General features: G+C 37.4%; 1 protein-coding gene across 2 annotated transcripts in view; it reads right to left on the reverse strand.

Moving 5' to 3' along the window:
- The window catches only part of LOC131272928 (NXPE family member 1-like), a 36,943-nt gene that overhangs the window by 17,025 nt on the left and 6,062 nt on the right, over positions 1–13,856 (reverse strand). For both annotated transcript variants that reach the window (XM_071212335.1, XM_058289070.2), the window contains 2 exons: positions 3,965–4,698; positions 1,462–1,523 (listed from right to left, as the gene is read on the reverse strand). In XM_071212335.1, coding sequence (XP_071068436.1) covers positions 1,462–1,523; positions 3,965–4,698 — 796 coding nt within the window. The remainder of the gene's footprint in view (positions 1–1,461; positions 1,524–3,964; positions 4,699–13,856) is intronic.

Consider the following 13,856-nt stretch of genomic DNA (forward strand, 5'->3'; position numbering starts at 1 on the left):
TTTAGGAATATTTTGTTTTTTTCTGAATACAGTTCTTTTATATCCTGGTTAAATTAATTCCTAGATATTTGACTCTCCTAGTTGCTGTTGTAAATGGAATTTTTTCCCTTGATTTCCTCCTTAGATTGTTCATTGCTAATATATAGAAACAGTACTGATTTTTGTATGTTGATCTTGTATCCTGCTGAACTCAGTTATTAGCTCTAGTAGCTTTGCCATAGATATTAATATTTTGGAATTTTCTAAATGTAGGATAATATCATCTGTGAATAATAAGAGTTTTACTTTCTGTTTTCTAATTTCAATTTCTTTTTCTTTTTCTTGCTTAATTGTCCTAATTAGAACTTCTAGCACAATATTGAATAATAGTGGTGACAGTGGGCATCTTTGTCTTGTTCTCAATCTTAAAAGTTCTCTTCTGGCTTCCAGGGCCCTAAAACAGTTGTTCCAGGCACTTTCCGCCTGACCTCTAATTGTTTTTCTGGGAGAGAAGAGAGTTCCCTAACTCTCTAATCCTCCATCTTCCCAGAAGTCCCAATTTTTGATGCTTTAAGCTGCCAAGTTTGTTGTAGTTTGTTATAGCAGCAATAGAAAGCTAAAACAAACATAACTGACATCTTTTCAATATCAAGCAATCCCATCCAGAGACCAGGGTATTTTTTTCTCTTTATTTAGTTTTTATTTTATATCCCTTAGTCACATTTTAAATTCTTCCTATAGATCACACGTATTTTGTTAAATTCTGAATTAGCTTTTTAAAGCACAGAGTGGATCATATCACTCTCTTTCTCAGTTGGTTTCCGCGGCTTTCACAAGCCTTCTCGATAAACACTTGAATCCTCAGCATTGCATTTGAGAAACTATATGACCTAGTTTCTTCTTCTCTCTCAAGCCCTCATCTTTTGCTTCATTCCACCATGTGCCACTCCCATTGGTCTATTGAACAAAGATCATGATAATCTTGCTAATGCTTTAAAAATTCAGATAAAGCTACAAGATGTGGACTTTAAGCTGCAGCATCAGTTTTAAAAGCAACAACCTTAGAGTCCACTTAACCAGCTCCATAATGGTCAAATCACTGTTATGCCAACAGGGAAATAGGAAGCCAAAATTAAAATGTTCCTACTTTGAAGTTGTGGATATTCTTCAAAGAGAATTGCTCCATGTCTCAGTATTGGCTCTAAGAGATGGGCTCCCAGATTTAATAGTTAAAGTAGTATAATCATATTTTCCCCTTTGGATAAATTGAGATGAAATCTATTACAAACAGAATTTGAAATAATTTCCTGGAATTGATTTCTCGCTTTAAAATCCAAGGTGAATAACACCATTGACAGCTGCTAGGAATTTTGCTCCAGGACAACCACGATTGCTAGGGTTGGTCCTGATAAGCATTCCTCTGTGTAAGTGATCCCATAAGAGACCCATGCCAAGCAACATTGCAGGACAGAACAGACTTACTGTTACATCCAGAGACATCAATGTCTTTAAGACCTTTCAGCATTTCAACTCCCACATTGGACCTTCAAAAAATAGGACAATAAATTAGCCTCCTGTCTGTCCATACAATACAGGTAACATGAAACACCTGTGAGCAAAGGATGAATTTTTTAAGTTTTCTCCAGTTGAAAACTATTATTGTTGCTGTAAATCTAAGATATATTGGGTACTGTAAACAAATTAGGATTTGGGAAGACAGTTCAACCTGCTGAGAGCTTCTAAAGTCCAGGGTAGTGCTATTCATCTGCCACATGCAATCAAAGTGCCCTGGAATTTTATATTCAAACTATTTATCTAATCTTTGAGTTCTGTTTCCTCTTTCTGCTTCCACATCACCAGTTAAGTTCACACTTAATTTTTCTAATCGACTACCTGTTTTAGTTTAGTCCCCTTAAATTCTTCAGCCCAACTGCCAAGCCCCCCTTTCTAAATACAAATGCAACTGCCTCACTGCCTAAAATCCTTGGTTGTCACCTCATCGTTTACCTTCAGAGTCCGTACTCCTTACTGTGATGTGAAGATCTCTTATCATGGTGCCTTTGCTTCTCTCTCTCTCTTATTTTTTAATTTTAGGAGTTATGGGGATAGAATCTGGGACCTTGTACATGAGAGGCAGGCACTCGACCACTGATCTACATCTGCTCCCTTCTGCTTCTCTCTTGTTCCATGTTTCCTATGATGTTTACCTTCAATTTTTCTGGAAACTTGCTTTCTGAAAATTGTAAGCTTCCTGAAGGAAGGCAATGCATTTGTCTGGTCTACTGCTGTCTCTCTAACATCCACCAAAGTGCTGGCAGTGAGCAGGGTTCAATATGATGCATGAATAAGCACCCACGTTGGATTTCTTTCCTCCAATGAATGAAAGCCTGTCTGACTCTCCTGCTTCACAGCCCTTACCTTTGTAAGTGTGAATGTAAAGGCAGAAAGGGGTTAAGGAGGGAATGCGGGTCCAGGTGCCAAGTAACACAGATGTAAGTTGGTATCTGATTTTCTGTCTCCAGAAAGAACCAGCATGTCTTTCATCCCTACTAGGACTTAGGGATGGTTACTGGCTAGGAGGAGATTAGGTGAGCTGCACCATCAGACATAGAACAGAAGAAACAGACATGCAACTGTGCTTTTACTTATTTCAGAAGGAGTCAGGGACTGTGGATCAGGAAACAAAACTTGGGTAACTAGATAAAATTCTGCAATGCATATTATTTTTTCCCCCATGCTTTGTATCCACTCTTTATATCCTATTAGCAATTAAATATATTTTGAAACCTCAAGGGAAAACAACTGTGAGCTTGACTCTGAAAACTGCCAAGGGGATTGCTGAAGCTGTAGCATTCCACTCAGTAGTCAGGCTCCAGAATAGTGAGTCCTTAGGAATAAAATGGATCGGTGGGGGTGGGGGGCAGTGGCAAGGGAAAAGGAAGGGGACTGAGCCTTTGTGGCTTACTGAAAGATAGCAAAGGAGCAGAACTGATAGGTGTTCTTGGGGCTTGGCAAGAGAAAGATCCATGGATTCTATGATTTGTGTTGACCAGAGGTAGGATAGTTACCTTTTGTGAATCCTCTAAATGACCCTGAAGAGACTCTAGTAGTTATTGTGAATAAAAAAGTGTTTTCCTGCTTAGCAGAGAACATGGAGACCAGGATGTGAGCATTTTGTTTGTAAACAAGGAGAGAAAGGCATGCGGTTGATGTGGCCATGTTGATACGAGAACCAAGCTTACAACCCACTTTGTGGAGATCTGTCCAGCCATGGGCTTCTAGGAGCCTTGGGGAATCTAAAGAACTCCTCCAACCTGAGTAGTATTTACTCAGGAATACCTGATCATGAGGTCAACCAGAGATGACCAGGAGAAGTTAGCTTTTAGTAAAGACTACACAGTTGGGGTGCAGTGTGGAGAATGAATTACAGAGGGCACAACTGGCAAGAGGTAAACCAGTTAGGAAGATGATACAAGGAGACTAGATGAGATGATGGTGGCCTGAACTTGGATAGTAACATGAGGGCTGAAGAGAAACGGATGGTTACAAAAGATATTTAAGAAGCAGAATCTACAGAAAGTGATATGATGGGGTAAATGAGGATGGATACTACCATTCACTGCTCAAGGAATCTGTTTTTGGTGTAACATCTCTTAACACAGCAGAGTATTTCTCTATGGGGAATACTGTGTAAAACTTATCTACAATAAAAGACATAAGTAATCTGCAGACACTAGTCATCATGTTGAAGTACAGGCACGTATATTATAGAGTTTCATCTTGCGCAGCTTCTTTTACTGAACAATTCAGTGAAAATGCCAACCTTGGCTGTGGGAGTCATGAGCAGGGGTCCTATGAAGATGCCATAAATCTAATCTGGACCCTGAGTACAGGAGGCATTTGAGGGGGTTATGCTCCATATTAATTAAAATGGGAACGTAGTTCTGCTTGTGGACATTCTCACTATATCTAAAGGTGTACTTACCTTTGGAAAAGGCTTTTTTCCTCGACGGTAAGATAGGAGATGTCTTTGTTCCTCGTGCTCATGTGGGTCAGAGCATCACAGGGTATGTTCTGAGGCCTCACGCAGTAGAAGGCTTCTTGGTCTCGAGGGTCCAGGTACTGGCACAGCTCAGCACTCGTGTTTAGGGCCGGGCCACATTCAGTGAGGACATGGGATGTGCCATTAACAAACTGACCTTTATAAATAACCCTGTCATAGCCTTGGTTCCTCGCCCTCCAGAGGGCTGACGCCCCTTCGCTGGGGTGAATGAGCAGGACAGACAGAGAGACCCGGCCCTCCCAGAACAGAGTGAAGCTGACCAGGTAGGTGCCGTTGTTGAAGTCTGTCACCTTTCCTGAAGCGCCTGCCTGCAGGGCTGGGGAAGACATCCTGGCCCTGAGGAAATCCCCGCCGTAGTCCTTCCTGCGTCCCAAGTGGTCCCTCACCTCCAGCAGGACGTCGAGCTGCTCCCCCCTGCAGTAGGGGTCTCGGGGGTTGAGGATGGAGGCTCTGCTGTGCACTGCACTGGTGGTGGAGTTGAGGTGGGCGAAAGGTCTGGGCGGGATCAGCTGGTCTAGCTTCTGCATGATCTCCTTTATTCTCAGGTCAGTCTCTGTTGGTGTCCTGGTTGGATTATTTGGTATTTTAGGGTGTGAGGACCTCGTGGAGGTATTCCAGTGTTGCAAGAAGATGGGTAAGTTTAAGGCAGACCAAAACTGAAATGACAAGGAATGTGACATACTATGAGATGAACCTGTCCCTAGTTGTGTTTGCTTACTATGGGTTTGAGTATTTATGTGCCATCATCAATATTATTTAACATTTCTGACAGTTTTGCATAAAATGTAAAAATTTGTGATTCTACCTAAATATATTATAGCTAAATATATTGAATCCAAAATGTATCACTCAGAGAATACTTATGAGTGCATTTTCTCTTCCTCTTCCTTTGCACCTGCCAGCCTGCTATCGCTATGTTCTTTTGAGTTCACCTCTATGTTCCTCTTACCTATGTCAAATAGTCTTTTCTTTCCCTATTGTATCATAGTTCAAACCATCAATATTCATACTCTGGATTATAATAGTCACCTCAAGGTTGAAAACTTTGTCTTCCATTCTGTTTCCTCTTCAGTTAATTTCTTCCATTGTCACTAAATCAATCCTTCTACAGTATGAATTTTAACCCTTCCATGGCATCTCCTTACTTTTGGGGTAAAGTCCATCTTCTTAAGGTAACTTCATGCATGGCCTCTTTTTAACTCTCTAGTCTGCCACTCCCTCTTTTGTACTCAGTGTTTTAATGAGACTGACTACTTTTATTTTTAGAAGCTGACCATTCTTTCTCTCAGTTCTTGCTCTTTACTAATACTTTTCCTCTTCCTGCATTGCTCACACTTCCACATTTTCCTTAAGACTCCTAAACATGTTAACTTCTAATTTAGAAATGACTAACCTTAGAGGTCACTTCTTAAAACTTTTAATGCTAGAGAGTTTAAAACTTCTTTTTTATTTAACTCAAAACAGTGATTTCCAAAACCTTTTGATTGTTAGAAGCACCTGCCCTGCCAAACTTTTCTAAGAATACAGATTTTTAGGCCTCAGCCCCAATCTTCTGAGTCTTCATGACTAAATGTATGACCCAGGGGTATAGTTTTTCAGAAGCCTCATAGGCAATCTTACGATCAGGCCCACTTGATAACAAGAGCTTAGACCAGTGATTGCTAGCCTCTCACATGTTTTAGAACATACCTTGACCATTAGCCACGGGTGTGAATGAGTTAATTCAGGATTACAAAGATGGCCCCAGAGAGAAATATCTTTCAGTATAATTTATATCTTAATGGATTGAACATAAAATCTCAGGACCAACAAAATGTAGTTGCTAAAAAGCATTTCCTGTATTTCAAAATGTATTTATCCTTAAAGTTCAATAAATGGAAACTTAAATACTTTCAAGTTCAGTAACAAGAGAAGGGTGTTACCTACCATCATATGAACTAACATTTAACATAATTTTAGAAGAGCTGGATAATAAAATAAAAAACTTTCAAAAATAAATCAGAGGTATGAGAATTATAAGGGGAGGAACAAACTGCCCTTTTTTTGCCTTTTTAAAAAATTATTATTTTTAACTAAATTTTTAATTGGAGAAGATGTGAGCTTACAAAACAATCATGTATAATGTACAGAATTCCCATACCTCACTCCTCAGCCAACAACTTACATTGTTGTGGATCATTTGTTACAGATTATAAAAGAAAATCATCAGACTATTACCACTAACTTTGGTCCATAGTGTACATTTGATATATTTTTTCCATATTCTCCCTATTATTAACACCGTGTATAGTATATTTGTTGTAGATCATGAGAGAACACTCATATTTATACCATTAACCACAGTCCATCTTCCATCACATGGCTCACTGTTACACAGTCCTATCTAAAGTGTACACTCAATGGCTCTCAGTTTCATCACAGAATTGTGTAGTCATCACACCAGGAAATCTTTGAACATTTTCCTTACTCAAGAAAAAAAAAATCACATGCCCCCCTATTATTGACCATTAGTGTTGACATAGTTCCTTCTTTGACACTGATGCAAGAATATTATAATATTGCTGTTAGCCATAGTCCATAAGTTACATTAATTGTACTTTGCCATGCATCACCATATTCTTATCACCTTGTAGTAGTGATGTACATTTGTTCTGGTTTGTAGAAGAACATTCTTGTATTTGTGGATAATAGTACAAACACAAAAATGTTCTTTTTTTTTTTTTTTCTTTTCTTTCTTTTTTTGTTCTTTTGAAGTACTGGGGCTGGGATTATACCAGGAACCTTGTATGTGGGAAGCTGGTGCTCAACCACTGAGCCACATCGGATCCCTTCAGTTGGCCTTCTCGCCTGTCTCCTTGTTGTTTTTCCTTGTTCTTAGGAGGCAATGGGAACTGAACCTGGGACCTCCCATGTGAGAAGCAGGCACTCAAAGGCTTGAGCCATATCTGCTCCCCTTTCTTCTTTATTTTATTTTACTTTTTGCAGTTGTTGTGATTGTCTGTGTAGAAAATCAAATGGAGTTAGTGAATTGTTAGCATTAAGAGAGTCAGAAAGGAGCTGGATACAAAATAAACTTGTAAAAATCAATAGCATTTCTCTATATACCAGTAGTAATTTGACTAGAAAATACAATAGAAAAACAGACTCCCTTTCACAATTACAACTAAAGCTGTGAAGTGTCTGATAAAAGTGAATAAAACCTAGATAGGGACATATTGTGTGTATGTGGGTGTGTTAGACAATGTTTTATTTCATTTTACCAAGGAACAAGCAAAAAATGAAAAAAAATTAGATAAATGGGACTTCATCAAAACCAAAAACTTTCAAATGATTTCAAATCCAAGCTTATAAGCAAAAGTTTTTAAATGAATTGACAATATAATCAGTTCAGCAAATGAAGACTATCACACACATTGTGATCCTAGACTACTAAGTCTAATCTTCAGAAAGACTAAATTATGGTGGCATTTTGAAACTCTTTTAAAGACATTTTAAATAGACCAGAATGAATGAAGAGCTATACCACTTTGTAATGTTGGAAGGTTTAATATTCTGCAATTTTTTATTTTCCCTTAAAGTAATTAAAAAATTCTGTGTATTTCTAATAAAATCCTCAGAGGGAAAATCTATGATAAGGTGGAGGGGTGTGATTGGGCAGTGGACGGGTGTGAGAGTGGTGCAGTGATGTAATTGGGTTCGGCAATGCTGGTCTGTGAGATGGGGTAGGGTGGGGGGTTGGACTGTATTATCCATGTAACTTGGGGGAGGGTTGGAGGAAGGAGCAGGTGAACTCTGGGGATTTGCAGGTCTGTGGTTAAAACTACAATGTTGGGAATGTTCTTTCGGCAAATATGGCAGAGTAGGGTTACTGGTGCAGGGCATCGGGTGTGGGGGTACATACGGAACAGGGCATACCTGGGGCATGCTTCTATGGAATATGGAATATGTGTTCATCATGTCATAGTGTGTTAGTGAGTGGAGACCCACACAATAAACAAGAAAATATTATATTCCTATTTTGGGAAGTCCTGCTATGCTCTCAACTAGAGGGACAAGAATTCCTTGAGAATATAGGCAGTGCCTGAGAAAATAAAACAGACCGATATGTCCAGCCCTCAATATTATTGCAAGTAACTATGAATCTTATTTTTAAAAAATTGAAACTTAGTGGTTACCATAGATTCTGAGGAGAGGGGGAGGGAAGAATAGAATAGTGAAACATAGGGCATTTTTTAGGGCAATAGAATTGTTCTGCATGTTTTTGCAATAATGGATACAAGCCATTTTAAATTTCATCAAAACCTGTAAAAGTTTAAGTTTCAAAATGTAAACCATAATGCAAACCGTTGACCATGGTTATTAGCAATGCTTTAATGTTTTTACATCAATTGTAACAGAAGTATCATCGGCATGTAAAATGTTATTAATAGGGGAGAGTGGAAAAGGGGAAGGATATTGGGTATATGGAAATCCCCTATATTTTCTATGTGACTTTTCTGTAACCTAAAGCTTATTTGAAGATAAAGTGAAAAAAAAAGAAGACACTGGGGGTACATAAGGAAGAAATTGTCATTGTACACTTAAGACAACAGATCTTACAGTGAAGAAATTCACAATTTCTAAAAATTTTTTATATTATTTCAAAAATTTTTTTGTATTTTGTTATTTTTAAAACATTATTATTTCATTTTCTTATTAATTTTATTTGGTGATTTTGTTGGCTTCACTTTTGGTGAGGTTTTGGATACAGAAGGGTCACAACTGTTACAGGGAGAATCATTGATGCAGAGGTTGGTGATGGGGGGAAGTGTGGTGAAGGATGCACTTAGGGCAGACCTTTAAGGCATATGAATATGTTCAAATGTTCATTGGGCATTGTCTCAGTGGGTGGAGACCAATATAATAACCAAAAGAATATTGAATTCCCATCCTGGGGAAACCTGCTACATTCTCTAATAGAATGACAAGAATCCCCCAAGTACAAGTGCAGTGCCTAGTGGAGGAAGACAGATCATTATGCCAGGCCCTTATATTGATGATTGTACTTATGAGCCTTTTCTTGTGAAATTGAAACTTAGCCTAGTATTATATGCATAATATTACATAGTTACCTCCTGAAATCTCCTTGTTACTCAAATGTGGCCTCTCTCTAAGTCAAACTCAGCATATAAATACACTACCTTCCCCCCTGACATGGGACATGACTCCTGGGGATGAACCTCCCTGGCACTGAGGGATTATTAACAAGTGCTGACTAGCAACGCAACTGGCAAAAGACCTTCACCCAAAGGGGGAAATACTAAATACAAATGAGTTTTTATGGCTAAGAAGTTTCAAAGTAAATCAGGAGGTCATTCCAGAGGTTAAGTTTATGCACACCTCAGCTGCATCTCATTGACTGCCACAGTAAACTGTGCCTCAAACAGCAGAGCTTCTGAAGGCTCTAAAGATCCAGCCACTACAAGCAGGGAAGACAAGCTCAGGAATTCAGCACCCTGTTAGTGGGCCTTACTGTAGAATTTATGCTCCCCAGTGTAACAGAGTTAGATTCATTTACGGTTTCCCTACACAAGGTTCTTCTGCCCCTTTTATTTGAACCTGTAATTAGCACTATACTTATTAAATATATGTCCCAGAGACTTAAATCATTGGTCTGTTCATTTGCCAGTTGAGCCCTGAATCTCAGCAGACTTGCAATACCTATCCTTCAACTCATTGGAGTCACCCAGGAAAACTAACAAGGAAATGATGATGGACAACATCCATCCCAAGAAACAGAGAGTGTCTGCAACTGCAAGCAAGATAGTTCCATCCATCTGCCCCATGAGATCTAAGTACCATCTCAATTAGAAAGAGAGTGGGCATCACCATCCCCAAATCCTCAAGATTGTGTAATGAACAATTGACAAAAGTAGACTTATTATTATTCTATTATAGATTCATTATTACTCTAGCAATGGAAGAACTTTTATCATTGATATAAAGGCGGTGGCCGCCAGAGGTTCTGAAAGGAGGGAGAAGTAATAATAGGTATAATATGGGGCATTTTCAGAACATTGCAATTGTCCTGCATAACACTGCAATGATGGCTATAGGCCCATTATTTATTTTTTCATAACTATAAAATTGTGCAGGACTAACTGTAAACTATAATGTAAACTATAGTCCACAGTTAGGAGCAATGCTTCAATATGTGTTCATCAATTCTAACAAATGTACCACACTAATGAAAGAAGTGGTTAATGCAGGAAAGTGTGGGAGGGGGCGAAGGAGGGTCATATGGGAATCCCCTATATTTTTTATGTAACATTTATGTATTCTAAAACTTCTTTAAAAAAAACTAAAAAAAAAAAAATCCTAAGAGGGAGAGGGAATCTTATGAACTGAATGTAAAAATTTTTTGGAGGATAATAGTCTGTGAATAGCTAGTAACTTTAAAATAATAATACTAACTCATAAATTATAGTAATCCTGCAGTATTGTACAGGCTCAGTGTCAAACAGAGACCAATCAAATAGGATAGATACCCCAGAAACAAACTTGCTTAAATATGGCAATATGGAATATGTTAATGGTAACATCACAAATCAGGAAATTCTTTTTAATAAACTGTCTTGGGAATATTATCTCATTATATAGAAAAAATTAAAAAATTCCTACCACATGCCACATAGAAAGGTCCAAATGAATTAGTGAATTTTAATGACTATTAAAGTAACAAGTACAATATATAGAAATGCATACTTTATGACTTTATACCAGGAAGGTCATAAAAGCATAATACATAAAGAAAAATATGCATAAATCCAATTTCTTCAAAATTAAAAGTTTTATTTAATAAAGATCACCAAATCAAGGTTAACAGATATATGATAGACTGGGATAAATAGATGTAACATCTAAAAATTGTAAGAAACTACTATCTAAAACATAAAAGTTACTACTGAAAATAAAAAAGAAAATTTCAATAACACCAATAGAAATATGGGCACAGGACATAAACTGAAAATTCAAATAAGGGAAATCTGAGTGTATATTCCAGAGAAACTCTCACTCAGATTTACCAAGAAAACATGTATAAAAGTTTTTATCCTGTAATTGAGTGCATTAGGAACAGGATGGATGAGTTACTTTGTATATGCATATAACAGAATACATGCAGCTATCAGAGAATATGAATTAGATTTATATATAGCAACACGATTAGATCTCAAAAATCAATTGTGAATGAAAAAAGTAAAAAACCACTTATGTAAATTAAAATAAATATACATGCTAACAGAGCATTATACATCTTTCAAGGACACACATATATATCAAAATGTATGTGTTGCATAAGAATTGGAATGCTATGAGATTAAATTCTATGGAGTGGGTACCTACTGGAAAAAAGAAAGAGAGGATGGATAAGGAATAATTGTGAAAAATAATTTTAAAAAAACAAAAAAGATTTCTGCTGAAGGTATGGACATGCAACTTGTAACAGACTGCCTCTCTTTCTGATGATAATTTTCTACTGTGAACAAAACCTGTATCCCCCCCAAAGGAAAAAAAAGAACACAGAACAACCCAACTACATTAAGGCTATGGAAAGTGAATAAAAGTAGGCACATTTTGGAGGAGAGATGAAACTTGGAAGAAAGTCATTAAGAGGTGAGTTTCCTGTTTTTGCTATGGCCTGAGTAAAGGTCTCAGGAACATCATGGAGTGGCTAAAACACCAATAGAAACTCACCATTTTTTTGGGGGCCTAAACTACATTTCCTGTAGTTTTTTTTTTGGGGCTCTGAGTACAGAGCCTATGACAACCAAGTCATTGGAAAAGAGGGGTGCCCTAGAAAGCAGAGAGCAAGAGAAAGGCACATGTCAAATTCTGAATATTATATCTGCTCATATCTCTAGCTGACCTCTGAAACACACATGTGGAGTCGACACAAATCGATTTACATTGAAAGCTAAAAGAACTTGACTAATATTTGAGTTGCCACCAACTACATGTGAGACAGAGTTCATAGTTTGAGAGTGACCATGTTAATTGCCTGCCACAACAAAAACATCAACACACACCTAAGGAGTATAACAGAATCCACAGTCTCTACAATATAATGGTCATGATGCCTAGAATACAGCAAAAAATTACTCAACATAGCAGGAACAGGAAAATGTGATCCTTCTCAAGGGAAAAGATAGTCAATGGAAGCCAAACCTAAAATAACCTAGATGTTGAACTTACCACACAAGGACTATAAAACAGCTGTTATAACTATGCTCAGTGGGGAAAAGGAAAATGTGTTGCAGTGAATGGTTAAGATAAGATTTCAGCAGAGATATAGAAAATATAAAAAGAACCAAAAGGAAATATTAGAATACAAAAAATATATATCTAAAATAAAAAATCTCTCTCAAGTCACTATGCTAAACTGACTTTCTACTTCTTGGTTTTTAGCTATTGGATAAATTGTATCAATTATGTTTGGACCTCATATATATTACTAATTTTAGCTCTGTTTGGTTTGTAAGATTTTCATAGAGTTATGATAAATTTTCCCACAGTGACAGTTGCTATATAAATTTTAGCTTGTAATTATGACTGAATTTGCTTTTGTATGTTGGAGTTTAATTGTGAGGGACATCTAAATTCACGAGTATTATATCTTCCTTGTAAATTGTTCCTTATGTAGTGTATCATTTTTTTATTTATGCTTTTTTTCTTAAATTCTATTTCCTCTACTTTTCAGTGTAGTAAAGTTTTTAAGGAAGCAGATATAAGCCAGAAATTTTATAAGACAAACTCATCTTCAGTTTTAAAATCTACAGGCAAATTCTTATGACTATATAAGAACTCAGAGACTGTTTTGTCCTGAGTTCTTCTGAAGGACTCTACTAAAAAGAATGCTCTTTAAACTAATTAATGACTAGAAGACTTTAATATAATGATTTGTGGTGTGAATTAAATATTTGTTTACATAAAGAAATGTCTAAATGATGTTTATAAGGAATAGAGTATATATGCTATAGCTGTGGGCTGTGATAATGTAGATAAAGTACAACTATCAAAATGGAAAGAGAGTTGGAAAGTAGAATTACTGATTACCTTATAGTTATTAACTGGAGTGAAAAAAATATTACTTCAAGTCACATGTTGAGGAAGAGGGAAGTTTGGGGGGTATAGCAGTTTGATATAGTTATGAATTCCAAAAAGAGATATTGGATTATGTTTGTAATCTGGTCTGTACCTGGGTGTGATTAAGTTATGATTAGGGCTTTGATTGGGCCACCTAATTAGGGCATTGAATCCGCACCCCTTGGTGGGTGGGGACACACAGATAAAAGGCATGGCAAAGGACAGAGTTGAGGGTTTTTGATGTTGGAGTTTTTGATGTTGGAGTTTGAAGCTGAAGCCTTAAGCTGGAGCCCCAGGAAGTAAACTCACAGAGGAAACAGAAGCAAGCCCCAGGAAGAGAGGAACTCTGAGCCCAGGAAGAAATAAGTTCTGGGAAGAGAGGAACCCTGAACCCAGAGAGAAGCAAGACCCTGGAAGGGAGGAACCCAGGAAGCTTGAACCCTTGCAGATGTCAGTAGCCATCTTGCTCCAACACATGAAAATAGACTTTGGTGAGGGAAGTAACTTATGCTTTATGGCCTGGTATCTGTAAGCTCCTACCTCAAATAAATGCCCTTTATAAAAACCAACCAATTTCTGGTATTTTGCATTAGCACCCCTTTGACTGACTAATAGAGAGGGAAAAGAGATTAAAGAGATTACAGGCTAATTTATTGCTCATTATAAGGAGCCAATAGAAATTGATCAAGAT

Source organism: Dasypus novemcinctus, chromosome 27 (assembly GCF_030445035.2).
Source record: "Dasypus novemcinctus isolate mDasNov1 chromosome 27, mDasNov1.1.hap2, whole genome shotgun sequence".
Classification (NCBI taxonomy): domain Eukaryota; kingdom Metazoa; phylum Chordata; class Mammalia; order Cingulata; family Dasypodidae; genus Dasypus; species Dasypus novemcinctus.